The sequence below is a fragment of the Muscardinus avellanarius genome (assembly GCF_963383645.1).
Source record: "Muscardinus avellanarius genome assembly, chromosome: 11".
NCBI classification, from domain to species: domain Eukaryota; kingdom Metazoa; phylum Chordata; class Mammalia; order Rodentia; family Gliridae; genus Muscardinus; species Muscardinus avellanarius.
Window position 1 is genome coordinate 26632083 of NC_137797.1, and position 17483 is coordinate 26649565.

The 17483-nt window shown below is 44.6% G+C and overlaps 1 protein-coding gene across 1 annotated transcript in view; it reads left to right on the forward strand.

The window, feature by feature from the left end:
• Nucleotides 1–2507: 2507 nt before the first annotated feature.
• The window catches only part of HAL (histidine ammonia-lyase), a gene marked incomplete at both ends in the record, with an annotated part of 34156 nt that continues 19180 nt past the window's right edge, over nt 2508–17483 (forward strand). Inside the window, 14 exons of the mRNA XM_080705071.1 lie at nt 2508–2754; nt 3370–3430; nt 3537–3564; nt 4739–4813; nt 4913–4985; nt 5082–5148; nt 5412–5449; nt 6067–6192; nt 7003–7142; nt 9991–10038; nt 10670–10817; nt 12267–12362; nt 12962–13020; nt 14999–15079. Coding sequence (XP_080561197.1) covers nt 2508–2754; nt 3370–3430; nt 3537–3564; nt 4739–4813; nt 4913–4985; nt 5082–5148; nt 5412–5449; nt 6067–6192; nt 7003–7142; nt 9991–10038; nt 10670–10817; nt 12267–12362; nt 12962–13020; nt 14999–15079 — 1287 coding nt within the window. The remainder of the gene's footprint in view (nt 2755–3369; nt 3431–3536; nt 3565–4738; nt 4814–4912; nt 4986–5081; nt 5149–5411; nt 5450–6066; nt 6193–7002; nt 7143–9990; nt 10039–10669; nt 10818–12266; nt 12363–12961; nt 13021–14998; nt 15080–17483) is intronic.

Consider the following 17483-nt stretch of genomic DNA (forward strand, 5'->3'; position numbering starts at 1 on the left):
TTGGAAAGCTGAGCTCAGCTGGAGTGCCCAGTCATTTGGGATTTCTTCCAGCATGGGGGTTAGTTGGACATCATATTAGTCTTTCTAAGTCTGTATCCATCACCAGACAATAAGTGCCATAATGGCAGAAAATGAATCCCTTTATTTCATCCTGAGCATCTGATACAGAGCTTGACCCATAACAACTGCTCAAGAAATATTCATTAAATGAATGAATAAATGGATGAATGTAGGCAGGCAAAGAGTGACGGTCATCATATCTGATAGCCTCATTTTTTCCAGATAGTAGATGATAAAGCCTTCCTCTGAGAGTCAAGGTGGGTATTGAGAAATGGAGGTTTTGGAGACTCACTGAGGTGGTGGGACAAGTCAAAGGAGAATACCATGATTCTGTATGACCAGAGGACTTACTGTACAGTGTTTGGCCTGGGTGAATAGAGATGGTAGTTTGTTAGGAACCAGGGCATAGTTTTACTCCAAACGTAGGCTTAGATTTAGGGCTACCAAAGACCTTCAAAAGGCTTAAGAAGAGTGGTTCTAGCTGGGCAAGGTGGCACGTACCTGTAATCCCTGTAGGTGGGAGGCTGAAACAGTACTATCGCAGGTTCAAGGACAGCCCAGCAAGTAGTGAAAACTTCATCAATCTAGCAAGACCCTGTTTCCAAATTAAAATAGATCTGGGAATGTAGCTTAAAGGTAGAATGCCCCTGGGCTCAGTGTGGGGGTTGGGGGGAGTGGTCCAAGCCAACAACCAGCATAAGGTCTCTATGAAAGTGAGGAGACTGGTGGGAGTAGAGAGAAGAAGGGACCAAATAGATCAGGTTCAAGGGTAGAGATGATTGAAGTAAAGGGAGAACGGGAAGGCTAGGTGGTCGTGGTCAGAAGGTAGAATACTAGAATTTAAGATGACGTATGTGAGCCGGGTGTGGTGGCACACACTTGTAATCCCAGCATTCGGGAGGCTGAGAACAGAGGATCGCGGTTCGAGGACAGCCTCAGCTACTTAGTGAGGCCCTTTGCAACACAGTGAGACCCAGTTTCAAAATAAAAAGAAGAAAAAATAGGGCAGGGGGTGTAGCTCTGAGGTCAAATGCCCCTAGGTTCCATCCCCAGACCTGCAAATAAATAAATAGATAGGTAAATAAATAAATAAATAAATAAATAATAAAATAAGATGACGTATGTGTATCCAACTCAGGTGATGATGAATTCCAGGGCACACTCAGAATGTGACTGAAGGAAACATTTCAAATAGACAGTGGGAGGCAGAATTAGAAACTGACAAAGGCATAGGCATTTGTTGGCGGTGTTTCTTCATCTCCAATGAAGTCTGTGGTGGTGGAAACACACTTGTTAGCATTTTCTACTTCAATAATCAAATCTCTGCTTGGTAAAAATCATGCACACATTTCTTTGGTTCCTTTTTCACACCATCAGAGTTCCTTAAGGCTAGTGGTAGTGAACTAGATACAGGAGGCATCTCCTGTGATGGAGAAATTTAATTGCATGAGGAATATCCAGGGGCCAAGACGAAAGAGTATTCACAAAGCACCCAAGGTAACATAGAGTATTGAAGTCCAAATGATAGTGACCACAAATATGTCCCCCCATGCATCTCCAGCGGCCAGCTGCTGTCTCAGGGCTGTTACAAGTTCCTCAAGATTAACTGAGGAAGCCGAGGCCTCAAGAAGACATAACTTTGCTAGTGGTTAAACTGCTAGTAAATCCAGAACTGGGATTTGATCGCAGGTAGATACTGCAGGTTACGGCACTGAGCAGATGCCCTCCCCGCTCCTGTGCCTTCGGATGAGGAAGCAACAGCTAACAGCTCACTGCGGCCGGTGCGCTGGGGACCTCTGAGCCGCGGGTCTGCCGGCCCAGAGATAACCTTGAGTTGTGGCGATGCTCTGTGGCCTCCATAGCTTCCTCTGTGGAGCAAGAGCTTCAGAAGCCTCTCGGGTGGCGGGGCGTCTGTTGCCCAATGTGTTTGTGTGATAAACAAATGATGGAGATTGCCACACTCCCAGGTGTCACAGTTGGCCAGGAGGCTGCATTCCAGATAAAGACAGGAACATGGTGTTTATAAGCTGCCCTGAATGGAGGACAACTAGCACAGAAATGAGGAGAGAGGGAGAAACTGAAGACCCTGACCAGAGGGGGCTGGTGGCCATTGCCCAAAGAGGCTGAGCTCCCCAGGGTGGGAGACCCCAGACCTTTCTCCCTCAGGACTGGATCACAGATGGACAGGGGCTCACCTGCCAGCAGCCCCCTCTCCTGCCACTAGCGTAGCTGCAAAAAGCCAAAGGGACACCCGGGGCCCTCAATAAATATTTGTCCAATGTATGAATGAGTTAAAGGGAGGGAATTAGCATGTTTCGAAAGTCCATCCCTGGCTGTCCTGCCAGCCACACCTAGAGTCACTTCTAGATAAAAACTCTCTCTCCAGAGACACTGTCTGCAAAGCGGAACCGTCAACTTTCTGTGGGCCTTTGTGTGAGATCGGAGCCATGCCCAGGTACACAGTACATGTGCGTGGGGAATGGCTGGCGGTGCCCTGCAGGGACCCGCAGCTCACGGTGGGCTGGCTGGGCCGCGAGGCCGTGCGGCGCTACATGAAGAACAAGCCGGACAACGGCGGCTTCACCTCGGTGGACGACGTGCGCTTCCTCGTGCGACGCTGCAAGGGACTGGGCCTGCTGGACAATGAGGACCTGCTGGAGGTGGCCCTGGAGGACAACGAGTTCGTGGAAGTGGGTGAGTGAGCGCAGGCGAGGAGGATGCACTGGTGGGGCACGGCTGGGCTCTGTCCTAAAGAGCCTGGGAGGGGACTCTAGTCACCCAACCATTGGGGGACAGCTTGTTAAGCGCTTGCTCTGAGTATCAAATCCTCACACCATAGGACTCTGGGAGAACAGGTAGGCTTCTTGCCACACTCCACGGACAGCAGGTGAGCCGGCTAGCAGTGTAGTACCACGGTCAGGCAGCTAACGCCATACTTGAACCCGAGCCTGCAGGGATGAATGCTTAGCAGTGGCTAAATCATTTCAAAGGCCCTTTTGCCCTTTAGTAGACCTCCCCAAACTGCAGATCAGAAGAAACAGGCATTCAGATTTAAAAATCAACACAGCAGGCAGTAGGGATGGAGGTGAGTTTAGAGCTTGGTCTTTTGCCTCTACCTCTGTGTCTACACCTCTGCCTTTTGCTCTCCTGTGTGACAATGCTAAGGCTGCTTGAACGCATCACCAGTGATGGTAAAGCAGCCACTTCTATAGAATGCATGGGCTGTGGACCGGCCCTCTCGGGCTTAGCAGCAGCTCAGACATGGCTCGACATGGTTCATCAGGGCTCCCTCTCGCCTTCTTGTTTCAGTGATAGAAGGCGATGTGATGTCCCCTGACTTCATTCCCTCTCAACCAGAAGGAGTTTACCTGTATCCTTTCCTGCAAGGCTCTCTGATCAGCTCTGGGGGCTACTCCAGTTGGGGTGAGGCTGGAGCTTTGCCACACTACCCAGTATTTTCTTTTACCTGGCTTCAGATATAGCAAATACAAGGAGCCTGACAAGGTAAGCTGCAAACCATTCTCTTTTTGTTGAGAAAATGAAGTTCTCCCATTTAAGTGTGTGTGTGTGGGGGGGGTACGGAAGGCTGGCAACATTTCTTTCTTTCTTTTTTGGCACAGAGGACATTTTACTCCCGAGCTATGCCTTCAGCCCCTTTGTTGTTGTTGTTGTTGTTGTTGTTTTGAAATGGTCTTGCTAAATTGCTGAGGCTGGCCTTGAACCTGGGATCCTCCTATCTCCCAAGTACTGGGAGTACAGGCATGCTCCACCTTGCCCAGCAAACATTTCTGAGTATATACTATTGAGACTTTCTCCCTTCTCCTCTCTCTCTCTCTCTCTCTCTCTCTCTCTCTCTCTCTCTCTCTCAGTCTGGTACATGCTAGGCAAGTGCTCTACCACTGAGCTATACTCTCAGCCTTTTTATTCTATTTTGAGACAGGGTCTCACTAAGTTGCCCAGGCTGAACTTGAACTTGTCATTCTTCTGCCTCAGTCTCCCCAGTAGTTAGGATTACTCCTGTCTCCGCCTCCCAAGTGCAGGGATTACAAGCGTGCACTACCATGCCCAGCTCAAGCAAGCTGTCTTTTTTTTTTCTTTTCTTTTTTTTTTTTTTTTTGGTACTGGGGTTTCTGGAAGCCCTTCTACCTCCGGACTACACTCCCAGATCTATTTTCACATTTTTATTTGGAAACAGGGTCTCCTAAGCCAGCGCACGTGGCTGGCTTCGAACCTGCGCGATCCTCCTGTCTCTGCCTCCCAAACGCGGGGATTACAAGCGTGCGCCACCACGCCCGGCGCAGGCTGTCTTTTTAAGTAGCACATTAATGTTTCACAGCAAGAGAAATTTCTGAGGTGTCAAAGTCTGACTCTGCTGGGGGCTTCTCATGAGAACAACTCAGCATTTCAGAGCTGGACATGGTGCACACACCTGTAATACTAGTACTTGGGAGGCTGAGACAAGACCAGGATGCTTGCCAAGTTCAAGACCAGCCTTAGCAACCTGGCAGTACTCTCCACAACCTAGGGAGATCCTGTTTCAAATCAAAAAATAAAAAGGGCTGGAAGAATAGTTTGGAGGTAGAATAACACACACACACCCCGTTCAATTCTCAGTACGAAAAATAAAACAAAACAAAACAAGGGTTTATACTCACTGAGATTCCTTCTTTTTGTCTAGTACATCCGCTTGGATGGGGACAGCCTGACCACAGAGGACCTGGTCAACTTGGGAAAGGGACGCTACAAAATAAAGGTATGGGGCAGAGAGGGAAGGACATCCTTTGGCTACCTTCTTCGCGAGTTCTGATAGGAAAGTCTTTGACGAGCTCATTTCTAACCAACGTCTCCCTAGCTCACTGAGACTGCTGAACAGAAGGTGAAAAAGTCCAGGGAAGTCATAGACAAAATCATAAATGAAAAAACAGGTATCCTTTTCTCCTTATAACATTCTTTTTATAGTTTAAAACACTGCCCGTGCCTGATTGCGTAATGTCTTTTTTTTTTGTTTGTTATTATTCCAGTTGTTTATGGCATTACTACAGGTTTTGGGAAATTTGCCAACACTGTCATTCCTATCAACAAACTACAGTAAGTTTGAAACATCCGTACAGTCACATTCCACCTGCCCCTATCTTTGAGATTTTTTTCAGCAAGGGAAATCACTGACGATTGTCCCAGTTTCCAGAGGAGCAGGGTGAAGCTTGGGCTACCATGCATATAACTTGGTAGTGAAAGCACAATTTGGTTGTTTTCCTCCATTGCGATTGTGAGGATTCTTCCCTCCGTCTTCCCAGCATAGGGTGTCTTTTCACATGGAGGTATATGACAGAGTGTTTACCTTTCTTTTCCAGGGAGCTTCAGGTCAACTTGGTTCGTTCACACTCATCAGGTAAACCCAAAGCTTTGGGTGCCTCCTGTATCTTATTTGCTAAATGAATAAAGCCCAATGTGAACCATCCAGCAATACACTGAACAGCGAGTGTGCTCCAAGCGCACTCCCTGGGCCGGAGGCTGGCTGGAGGGACGGGACACAGATGGCACCAGGCCAGATGGCCTTCCTGCCAGCGGGAGGGCGGGGATGGGACAGAGTGTCCCAGCCTTCAGGGAGAATGGTGCGGTCCAGGCGAATGAATGTGGGAACTCAGGGAATGAGCTAAGATGGGCAAGGCAAGATGAGAAAGTCTAAGACTCAGTGCCCAACCAACCGCGTGCTAGGGAGTCTTTACGCTGTTCATTTGACTTTGGTGATGCTGGGAGACATCATTCTAAAGGTGTTTGGGAGGCTGGAGTTCACCGAGGCATCCAGGGACGGGTCCCGAGAAGACAGATTTGGACCTTTACCTTTGTCTGGAAGCGGAGGCCTTGAGAAGCAAAGCAGGTCACAGGGAGAGCTGTGGAGAGCAGGCGGGACATAGGGCTGATGAGGGGAGAGAGTGAGGGAGAGAGGCAGCTGGGAGGTGCAAAAGCTTGGCTTTTCTTAGAGGCAATGTCAACTCTGTTTTGTAGGTGTTGGGAAACCACTCAGTCCCGAGAGGTGTCGGATGCTCTTGGCTTTACGGATCAATGTCTTAGCTAAAGGGTACAGTGGCATTTCCCTGGAGACCCTCCAACAAGTCATCGAAGCATTTAATGGTATAGTAGTGAATCCCCAGACAGAGCTTCCACAGAGGCTGGGCGGGTCCCCCAGAGTAGACCGATGGAACGACTGAGTTGAGAAGACAGTGACATGAAGCCGGGCGTGGAGGTGCAAACCTGTAATTTCAGAATTTGAAAGGCTGAGATAGGAGGACTACTGGCTCGAGGCCAGCCTCAGAAACTCAGGAAGGCCCTCAGCAACTTAGCAAGACTCTGTTTCAAAAAAAAAAAAAAAAAGAAAGAAAGAAAAGCTGAGTGTGGTGGTGCACGCTTGTAATCCCCATTGTTGGGAGGCTGAGACAGGAAGATCTCAGCTAAAGGTTTTCGGCCAGGCATATATACTTAATAAGGCCCTCTGCAACTTGGTGAGAACCTGTTTCAAAAAAAAAAAAAAAATAGGGCCGGGGTGTGGCTTAGAGGTAAAATACCCACCCCTGAGGCCAACCCTTAGCACAAAATAATTGAGATGAGTGGAAACGGGGGCCTGGCAAGGAGTAGGAGGGCTAGACAAGGTCAGGGAACAGGAGGGGTGGCAGTTACTCCTATGAACTTGAACCCATCTTACAGCCCACTTGACTTAGCTTTTGGCATCTTTAAGACTAGCATGAGTCCCTTGAGTCTGCGCTGCAGTACAGGTCTAGATAGAGCCTCAATTCAGCAGTTGCTTGAGGAACTCTCTGTCCCCCATGTTTATGCCACAGAGTGACTCTGGCTGTCTCTGAGGCGGAGGCTGTATTGGCTGGAGAGGAGGAGGGGGGACAAGCGAAGTGAGGCAGGGATCCTGAGGTCTCCCCGCCTCTCTTGCAGCCTCCTGCCTTTCCTATGTTCCTGAGAAGGGGACCGTTGGTGCCAGCGGAGACCTGGCCCCGCTCTCTCACCTTGCCCTGGGGCTCATCGGAGAAGGGAAGATGTGGTCTCCAAAGAGTGGCTGGGCTGATGCTAAATATGTAAGACTTTATAATAATCATGAAGTCAATTCATTATAACTTAGAATTAAGTCATAACAACAGCCTCCAGCCACAGTGGTTCCCCTGGCTGGCTACCTGGTATCGCTGCATGCCGATGGCAGCCCCAAAGGAGCGAGTCGAGCCTCTCCTTATGTCCCAGATGAGAACTCACACTTGGAAGCCCAACTAGACAAGGCCATTTGCTCCTACACTCAGCCTCTTGCATCTGGGGATCGCCTTGGCGAAAGGGCACAGCTGCCGGTGTTGATCTAGGAAGATATTTGGCACCTAAAACACTTCCAGTGCCCATGAGGGAGGTCACACACTGTCCCAGTTGTATTTTGGAGTTCATCTCACCAATGCAGAGCTGTGGATTATAGTGCTTACCGTATGGCGTTTAGGAAGCAGGTCCATTTTCTTCCCAAGCTCCTTCCCTGATGGCTAATTGGAAAGGTGTGTCTTCCATAAAGCTTTTAGGTTCTCTTCATCCATCCAGGTTCCATCAGAGCACCACATAGCATCATTTAAAGTGGCATCTCTGATGGATTTCTGGGAGGTACCCTAACAATGAGTAGAAGGGACAGAGGGCCGCCAAGGAGGAGGAACGAGTTGTGTGAATGGATCATTCTTTGGGGGTCCAGGCTGCAGAGCATCTTCTTCCCAGCGGCAGCATCTTGACTGTCCCTCAGTGCACCCGTTTTTTCTGCCTTCTTCATGCTCCAGTCAGCCCCATCTCTCCAAACAGCAAGTCCAAACATGTTCTAACTAAAACTTGCAATGTTGGCTGGGTGTGGCGGCACATACTTATAATTTGTAGTACTTGGGAGGCTGAGTCAAGAGAATCACAGGTTCATGGCCAGCCTCAGCAATTTAGCAAGGTCCTGTTCCAAAAATAATAATAATTAAATAGGGCTAGGGGTATAGTTCAGAGCTAGAACACCCCTGGGTTCAATGCCCAGTATCATAAAAACAAAACAACCTGTAATGCTTTCCCATGACCTTAGGATAAGTCTAGACTTAATGTGGCTTCAAGATTGTTGTCACATGATCCCCCTAATCCCTCCTACCCAGGATTCTCTATCTCAGATATTAGAGGTTGCTTGCCTACATATGGAGAGTGCTGGGTACTAGGCAGGGGACCTAGCACAAGCACCTTATTCTCCTACCCACCTGTCTCACTCTTATTTTTCCATCTGCAGAGTCTCTAGGAAGCTCTTTTTTCTGGTCCTCTGGTCCTTTTCCCTACCCCGCAAGTCTCCCGTGCCCCTACTTCATGTGGTCCTACCAGCCATGATTGTTATTATTTTTTAGACATTTATAAAATGCAGGATACAGAATATCCCTGGAAGAACTTACGAACTGGCAATGCAAAAGTGTTCTGGAGTGAAATAATATAATATGGGCTTCTAATCTAGTTGGTGGACAAATTCATTGATGGATTATCTGAATGGATTTACCAGATGGTAATTAAGGAAGGCAGGATGCGGCTGGAGAAGGCTGGTCACTGGGGATTTGGCCTTGGGGACTATATATGTCCCTCCTCTCTTGTCCTTGTTCACTCTGCTTTGGGCCTCTATGATGTGGGAGCAGCATCCCTCAACAAACAAAAAATAATAATAAAAAATGAAGTTTATTTTTATGTACTTTTTTTTTTTGGTGGTACTAGAGATTGAATCCAGGGGCATTCTACTCCAAGCTCCACCTCAAGCCCTAGTTTTTTTTAATTCTTTACTTTGAGAAACAGGGTCTCACTAAGTTGCAGAGAAACTCACTAAGTAACTGAGGCTGACCACAAACCTGCGATCGTCCTGTCTCAGCCTCCCAAGCACTGGGATTACAAGCGTGTGCCACCACACCTGGCTCAGAGTTAATTTTTAACAAATGTGACATATGTCTACTATAGTACATTATAGTACTATATAGTACTATAGTACACTTGGAATTTCCTTTTTTAAATATTTTTATTGGCGCAATGCAATTCTCTATCATGGTGAGATTTGGAGTGGTAACAACCACACATGCACACATCGCTTGTCGTATTTCCCTCTGTAATCCCTCTTCCCTTCCCACCTTCCCCACACATGTTAGTGAGAAAATGAGGACTGAGGAAGGGAAGAGTTCAAATAAGTTTACATCCATATGAGGTTTCCCCATCAAGCCCACTATGGGATGCTTATCCATTGAACTCTCCTCACTTTCTACACCCTCAGAGACTCTACATACCACTACTCTAATTTCCTCTGAACTTGCCTGTCTCCATTTTTCCTGAGTTCAGCCCAGCCTAACACCCAGAAGAGAATCAGGCATGTGACTGATACTCAGATCTTCTTGTGAAGTGGACTTGGTTAAGTGACGCTAGCTCTGTCTTTCTCTTACTTGATCTCCTCCTTCCTTCTTCTCTCGAGGGCCCAGAGCTTGGTGGCTCTTTTTACTTCTTTTATTTCAGGGAAGACCATCCTTCCACTTTCCTCTTTTGGGTTTTGTCTCCTGCTGGCAGAGGAGATTCAATAAGCCCTTTTTGGTTGGTGCACACAGATTTGCCAGCCGAGCTCTGCTCTGAAGTTCTGCCAGCGCAGGAATGAGGAATAGACACCAAAACCAAATCTGATTCTGTACGTAACAGAGTTCCTGGTTTAAGTACAAAAGTTGTTTGAAAGATAAGTCTGCTTTCAAAGAATGGAACTAGAGATGAGAGCAAAAGGCACAAAAGAAAAACCAATTCATATAGGTCTAATCTTAGAAATTGGATTTACAGGCTTTACAGACTTTTTTATTGGAATTTATATGAAATCAGAAACAGGCTGGTATCCACTTGACACCCACTTTTATATTTGTAATAATTCTCTAGGTCCTGGAAGCCCATGGATTAAAGCCAATTGTTTTGAAGCCAAAAGAGGTAAAGAGATTCAAGAACATTTTATTCATATTAATAGTTATGTTTGTATTATTTTCAATCTAATAGCAGTCTCACTAGTTACCCCAAACAAAGGTGACTTACAGATTTGTTTTAAGTTGCTCACTGAAAAAAAAATGGTACCTAAAAGATTTTTCATGCCCCCAAATGCTTGGGGGATTTTCTCCAAGTCTAGTTCCCTAAGAGTCCCTAGGAGATGATGTCAGTTAAGGTCCCTTAGGATGCTCTAAGCCAAAAGGCTTTGACTAGAATTATCTTAGGATGTCTCATCTACAATGGTGAGATATCAAAGAAGTAATACAGTATAATAAAGAGCTAAAGATTGTATTGCCATCTATATGCCAGAGGTCTATGGCTACCTGAAGGTGACCACTCAACAGGTATTTCCCCCTTACCAGATTTGTGCTAGTGATTTCATATATGATGATACTGATGGTACTTATCTCTCCAGTGCTTAAATAAGTATTACTGCCCTGGCTTTAAGAAAGCAGAGGTAAACAGTTCAACTGATAGACTAACCTCTTCTCTTATAAAAGCAAAGGTTATAAAATCCACTTGTATGTAGGTTGATCACTGTAAGTGCAGTAGGGAACTTCTCTCTCCTTCCCCAAAGGGCCTGGCACTCATCAATGGGACGCAGATGATCACCTCCCTGGGCTGTGAGGCCATTGAGCGGGCCAGCGCCATTGCACGGCAGGCTGACATCGTGGCGTCCCTCACCCTGGAGGTGCTGAAGGGCACCACCAAAGCCTTCGACACTGGTCAGCAGGGTTCTCCCCTTCAGTGGTGTTTATTCACCAGAGCTGGTGGGGCAGGATGGCTGGGGTCTGGAGGCACAGGAGTGGTAGGGTTGGATAGTAGGGAAGAAGGAGAAAACCCAGGTGCCCATGACTCACCCAGTCCTGATACGGCTTCATCCAAGTTATGCCACACTTGATCTTGCAAGACGGTGCGTTAGAGACAGTGACTCAGGGGGTCAAGTGAGATCACCCTGTGGTGTGTGTGTGTCAAACTAGGTATGGTTTCAGAAATCTATTTTGCGGGACTTTTAAAACTAGAGTAGGAGCTGGGTGTGGTGGTGCATGCTTGTAATCCCATTGCTTGAGAGGATGAGATAGGAGGATTGCAAGTTCAAGACTAACCTGAGTAACTAGAAAAACTCTCAGTCACCTAGTGAGACTGTTTCAAAACAAAACAAAAAAACAAACAAACAAATAAGAAGGGCTTCAATGTAGCTAAGAAGTAGAAAACCCCTGGGTTCAATTCCTAGTAACACACACACACACACACACACACACACACACACACTTAGGATTAGGATTGGTCCCAATTAGAAAATTGCAAAAGGAAAACTATAAAAGTCGTTTATCTGAAAAGTACAATATTTCAAAGACTCCCTACTATAATAAAAAAAAGAGGGCAGAAATCTATCTAAAAATGACTTAGTTAAATTAGGCCACTATTTGAGCTTCCTGCTGTCATCAGCCCAATTTTTTTTTTTTTTTTTATGTGTGAATTGCAATCATACATCTTGGTGAGATACAAGATGGTGGAGACATACACGCACACATCACCCAATTAGCCCTAACCCAGTTCCCGCCTCCTTCCCTCTCCTTCCTTCTTACTCATGTTTGTCTTAGTGATTGGCATTGGTATTTTGTTAAAGTACATCATGTGCATTAGAGAATTTCCCTCTACTCTGCTCCCATCCCCTCAGGTCGCCTTTTTTGCTCATTTATAGTATCTCCTTCTACTTCTAGAGTTCCTCCTGTGACTCTTTTTCTCCTTAGCTTTCACATATTAGAGAGAACATTCTATTTCTTGATTTCTTACTTTTTGTGACTAACTAATCTCACTTAGCATAATGTTCTCCAGTTCCATCCACTTCCCTGTAAATGACATAATTTTTTTTATTCTTTATGGCTGAGTAAAATTTCATTGTGCCCAATTTTTTAAGGGGAGGCCCGATGTCTTGAGTTCAGTCCTAGGGGGCTCAACACATAGTTTGATTCCCAATATTTAAAGTAGGAAGAATAAAGTCAAGAAAAAAATTTTTGCTCTTGAAATTAAGTCTCTAATTCTGAGTGGCAGGTAAAGCCCATTGGGACTTTTGAGAGCCAGGCCTGTGCCTTGTATGGTCCTGAGCTGCCGGGTGGTAGTTCATTCTAATACCAGAATCGCTGAGCCCGCTTCACCTTTCTCAATTCCAGATATTCACGCTGTTCGTCCTCATCGTGGGCAAATTGAAGTTGCTTTCCGGTTTCGTTCACTCTTGGACTCAGATCACCACCCTTCGGAAATAGCAGGTGCGGGCATGTTTGTGTGACTGGTTATGAGTTCTGTGGGAAGAATTGGTAACAGCCAGGTGTGGTGGTGCATGCCTATACCTGGGAGATTGAGAAATAGGTTTGGCACCAGCCTCAGCAACTCAGTGAGACCCTGTTTCAAAATAAAATAAAATAGAGCCGGGCGTGGTGGCGCACGCTTGTAATCCCCGTGCTTGGGAGGCTGAGACAGGAGGATCGCGCAGGTTCGAAGCCAGCCTTAGCTGGTTTAAGAGACCCTGTTTCCAAATAAAAAATATAAAATAGGTCTGGGAGTGTAGCCCAGAGGTAGAAGGCCCATGGGTTCCATTCCCAGTACCACCAAAAATAAAAAAAATAAAATAGGGCTGGGGATATAGCTCGAAGATAGAATGCCCCTGGGTTTGATCTCTAGGACAGAAAGAAAAGAAGAAAGGAAGAAAGAAAGAAAGAAAGAAAGAAAGAAAGAAAGAAAGAAAGACAGAAGAAAGAAAGGAGAAAGAAAGAAAGAAAGAAAGAAAGAAAGAAAGAAAGAAAGAAAGAAAGAAAGAAAGAAAGAAAGAAGATTCAGTAATATTTTCCTCCCTCCAACTCTTCCACAGAAAGCCACAGGTTCTGTGACCGAGTTCAGGACGCATACACCTTGCGCTGCTGTCCACAGGTAAAACAAACAAAACAAGAAACCAGCCAAGTTTCTTTTCTCCCTCTTACCCCCAAATTCAGGGAAAAGAATTAGAAAAAAGGTGTTAGAAAATCACATCATAGCCAATTATAATCCACATTTCCTTACTACCTCCACTAAAAATTATATACATCACACCTTCAATTCTCCAATTATTATAAACTTTCTACTCTCTATGCTAAATTGTTTGTTTTCTTTGGGGTTGCTTTGCTTAACCTCCTTGCACAGTTCAAATAGACAACCTGCTATATTGATTTAGTGTAACAGCTACACAGAGTTAAAACAGTTTTGCTGGTTCTCACTGTTAGATAAAACTTGAACCAGCCAGTGAGGGATGTTCATAGAAAAGTCTCATTCTATCCTTCAAAATTCAAATGTGTGTTCGTGAATATACCTTATCTGCACTTTTTATTTAAATATAAATTTTATCTCAAGGTAGGGAGAAAAAGGGTCATAGGAAAAACTCTAGATGAAGGAGGAGAAACCATAGATGAGCAAATAAGGAGGCCTAATTTGCAGGTGATGGGAAGCAGGTGGAGAGGGAAATTCCCTAACATACAGGATGAACATTCACAAACATCAAAGTCAATCACTAAGCCAAACCTGAGAAGGAGGGAGGGGGAAGGAACTGGGGAAGGGCTAAATGAGTGATGTGTGCATGTATCTCTACCATCTTGTACTCCACTAAGATGTATGACTACAATGCACCAATTAAAAAATAAAAATTATATAAATTATTATAGATTAACTTAAATTAAAAATGCAGATGACTGGGGTTGCCATTAGGCGTCCTGTTTTGCAGTAGCATCAACTCATTTACATAAATTGATGGAGAGATAAACAAGAATCTCATAAAGCCATACGTTGGCTTATGGCAAATTCCAATCTAGAGTGTAATACAGAGTCCTCCCTGGAGTGAGTGCCCTCATTTCCTTTTACTCAATCCTATTCTTGCTAGCTTAATCCCCGCATTTGGGAGACGGAGACTGGAGGATCGCAGTTCGTGAACAACCTCAGCTACTTAGCAAGGCCCTTCACAACTCAGTGAGACCTTGTTTCAAAAAAAAAAAAAAAAAAAAAGACTAAAAACTAGGACTGGGGTGGGTGTAGCTCAAAGGTAGAATGCCCCTGGGTTCCATCCCCAGTACCACACACACGAAAAAATCTATGGGAAAGAACTGTCCAATCATTATACTATAAGAATAAGTCTTGGCTGAAAACCTCTCTGATGTTCTAAGAATCATAACCAACTCTGATATGCTCCAACATGTTAATTCACTAGCCCTTCCCATTCAATTGTCCTATGAGATAGATATTTCCTTCCATGTTGCAGTTGAGAACTAAGGACAGAGTTAAGTACTTGCCCAAGATTACACAGCTGGAGCTTTACTTCCTTGACTTCTGGGAGAAGCTGGGTGGCCGGCACTACTACTCATCATGGTGGCTGTGCAGGGTAGCTGCCTTGCTTTTGAGAATCTTCTAGTGTAGTACCGTCATGTTTCATGAACAGCCTCCTTGAATAGTAGTGACCATCTGAGTGATCTCTGAGTCATGTCTAAGAGTTTGTCTGCATTATCTTATTTACTTCTCAAAAGCAATAAGGCATATTACATTATTTGTTTTCTAAGACTGTTTCAACTATAAACTTAAGTAACTAGCCCGCGTCCTACCAGTAACCTGGAAGTAAAACCCCCTGGATCTAGAGTTGGCATCCTTTCTCCTACATCACACTGTTCTGTATAGATTTGTCTTCTGTAAACCCATATTGTCTTGTATAAACCCATGAATTTATTCTAACTTGCCTCATGGGAACCCAGAAGATGTATCAAAGTCATCTTCATAATTCTAAACGAGCCCAGTATAATTTCCATGGTAATAAATGCCAAGCACTTACTAGGGAGAGGCTGGAGATAAGATCTTAGTAGAATTGATGGAACCCATTTTGATTGTATTTTAGATCCATGGCGTGGTGAACGACACGATAGCCTTTGTGAAGGACATCATTACCACAGAACTGAACAGTGCCACAGACAACCCTGTATCTTTTGAATCTCTACTAATCTGCAATTATAGAGTTCCAGCTGGTAATGTCAGGATCCACCTAAGCAACTGTTGTGCAAGCACCTCAATCTACTAATTCCATTACATAGTTAAATGATTTTGTCCCTGAGGCTATAGTTCAGGGAGTAAGTGACAGAAGCAAGCCAGGAACCCACTCTCAGGCTCCAAGTCTAATATGCTATGCTTTTAACATTAACCCATTAATGACCAGGGTAGGAATTTTTCCAGCACTGGCTTTCACAAAGACATTTGCCTTAATACCCACCGCTGAAGTTGTAAGTAGAGTGATGAAGACCCTTGTCACCAACCTGATTATGGAGACTGTGGTATAACTGGCCCACCTTTGTGCAGGACCCACTGGTTCTACCAACGCAAGACGCAGTAAACAGAAGACAACACTCTCACGGGGCGTGGTGGCGCACACTTGTAATCCCCGCGCTTGGGAGGCTGGGACAGGATCGCACAGATTCGAAGCCAACCTCAGCTACTGAATGAGGCTCTCAGCAACTTAGTGAGACCCTGTTTCCAAAGAAAGTATTAATAGGAGTATAGCCCAGAGGTAGAAAAGCCTCTGGGTTCCACCCCCAGTACCACACACACACACACACACACACAAAGACAACATTCTCACCCCTACCAGTGTTATCAAACATGGCTTTCCTCATCCCAAGTTTTTATCTCTAATGTGGACTTAAGTCATTACTTCTATATTTGCATAAAGAACAGTAAGAATGCTTCCATTTTTCAATGGTGGAGCTGTTCTTTCCTCAATGGGAAAGAACATCTGCCTTTTTCTATGGAATGTTCTGATGGTTTTCTTCCCTAGAAGTGGAGGTGATCAGTCAGGAGTGCAGTCTTCACAGAGACAACACTGCTTGTGATTGTGGCCAAACCACTTAGGGATCTACTTTTCCCCTTCTAATTGCAGCTCTGGAAGCAGTTGATAACCTACGTTAACAGCTGGCCACACTAGAGCTGTGCAAGGTTGTATCTCTCTTCTGACAATCCTGTGCTGATGTGTGTTTCAAGTTCTTTCAGATTTCTTCACAGCTGATTAAAACCCACACTAAATAATCTTCAGGGCTGTGATCTCTCAACTCCTCAACACCACCCATCTCCCCAAGAATAGTCGTGGTTTTCAGGAACTCTACTTGGTCTTATCTCACATATCCAGTCTTGCACAGTTGAGGAGAGGTATCTCTTCAACATCTACATAATTTAGACCTTAAAGGGTATTGTATGGACTTAAAAAGAAAAAAATACTATTGGATATGGAGGGTAAGTCTTTTACTTTCTCAATGAAAGACTCTTTAATTTTCAATAGGCTAATAAGTGAACATTCTCCTGAAATACTGACATTACCCAAAAGAGTATATAGAGTGCCTATTACGTCTACATTCTAACTGGCATAATATAATGGCCAACAAACAAATTTAGAACAACTAGAGGATAATAGAACATGCTGAAGTCCTACATTAGTGCAGCAATCAATGGCTCAAGGGATTCTGAGAGTTATGAGAAGACCAGGGCCTGAGGTTGGGCAGATTCCTGGAGAAGAGCAGGAGTGAGGTCTAATAGGTTCACAGTTACGTGCATAGAGTCTCTACAAATGTGACCAGATTTATGTAACACATGCATCTCCAACTCTTCGAAAGTCAGAGCCTTTCTCACACACACTGCGTTCCAAGTAAGTTGTGAGTAGCTATCCCTTGGTTTCTGTGGGAGAGTGATTCCAGGACCGTTCTGTGAATACCAAAATCTGCAGATGCTTAAGTTTTTTTTTAATATAAAATGGCACAGTATTTAACCTATGCACACCCTCCTGTATACTTCAAATCACCTCTAGATTAGTTGTAATGCTAATATAATGTTATATGAACAGTTATGTTGTATTATTTAGGGAATAATGACAAGAAAAACATCTGTATGTGTTTAGTACAAACACCTTGTTTTCCCTATTTAGGGAAATATTTCAATCTGAACTGAATTAAATTCACAGATGCAGAATCCATAGATACAAGGATTGACTGTATTCTTTAGTCTAATAGGCAAAATATGAGATGTTTGGAACCAGAAAGTTGGATTCGATACCATTTTTGCCTGGGTGTCTGTTGGTTTTAGTAAAGTGCAGAACAGTAAACACTTTACTAAAAGTAAACACTTTTAGTAAAGTGTTTATTTCAGCAAATAGGACTGTCAGAAGAGAGATGCTAAAATCATCTTGTCAACAGACTCTTCTATAGAGCACAAACTCACAGCGCTCACCAAAGAAAGAGAATTTACTTTCAAACAGGTTTACTGGTCTCTCTTCTTAGTTTCAGTTTCTAAATCTTTTGAGTACAAGTACTAATGATTAAATCAGTAGAGTTATGATACTCATC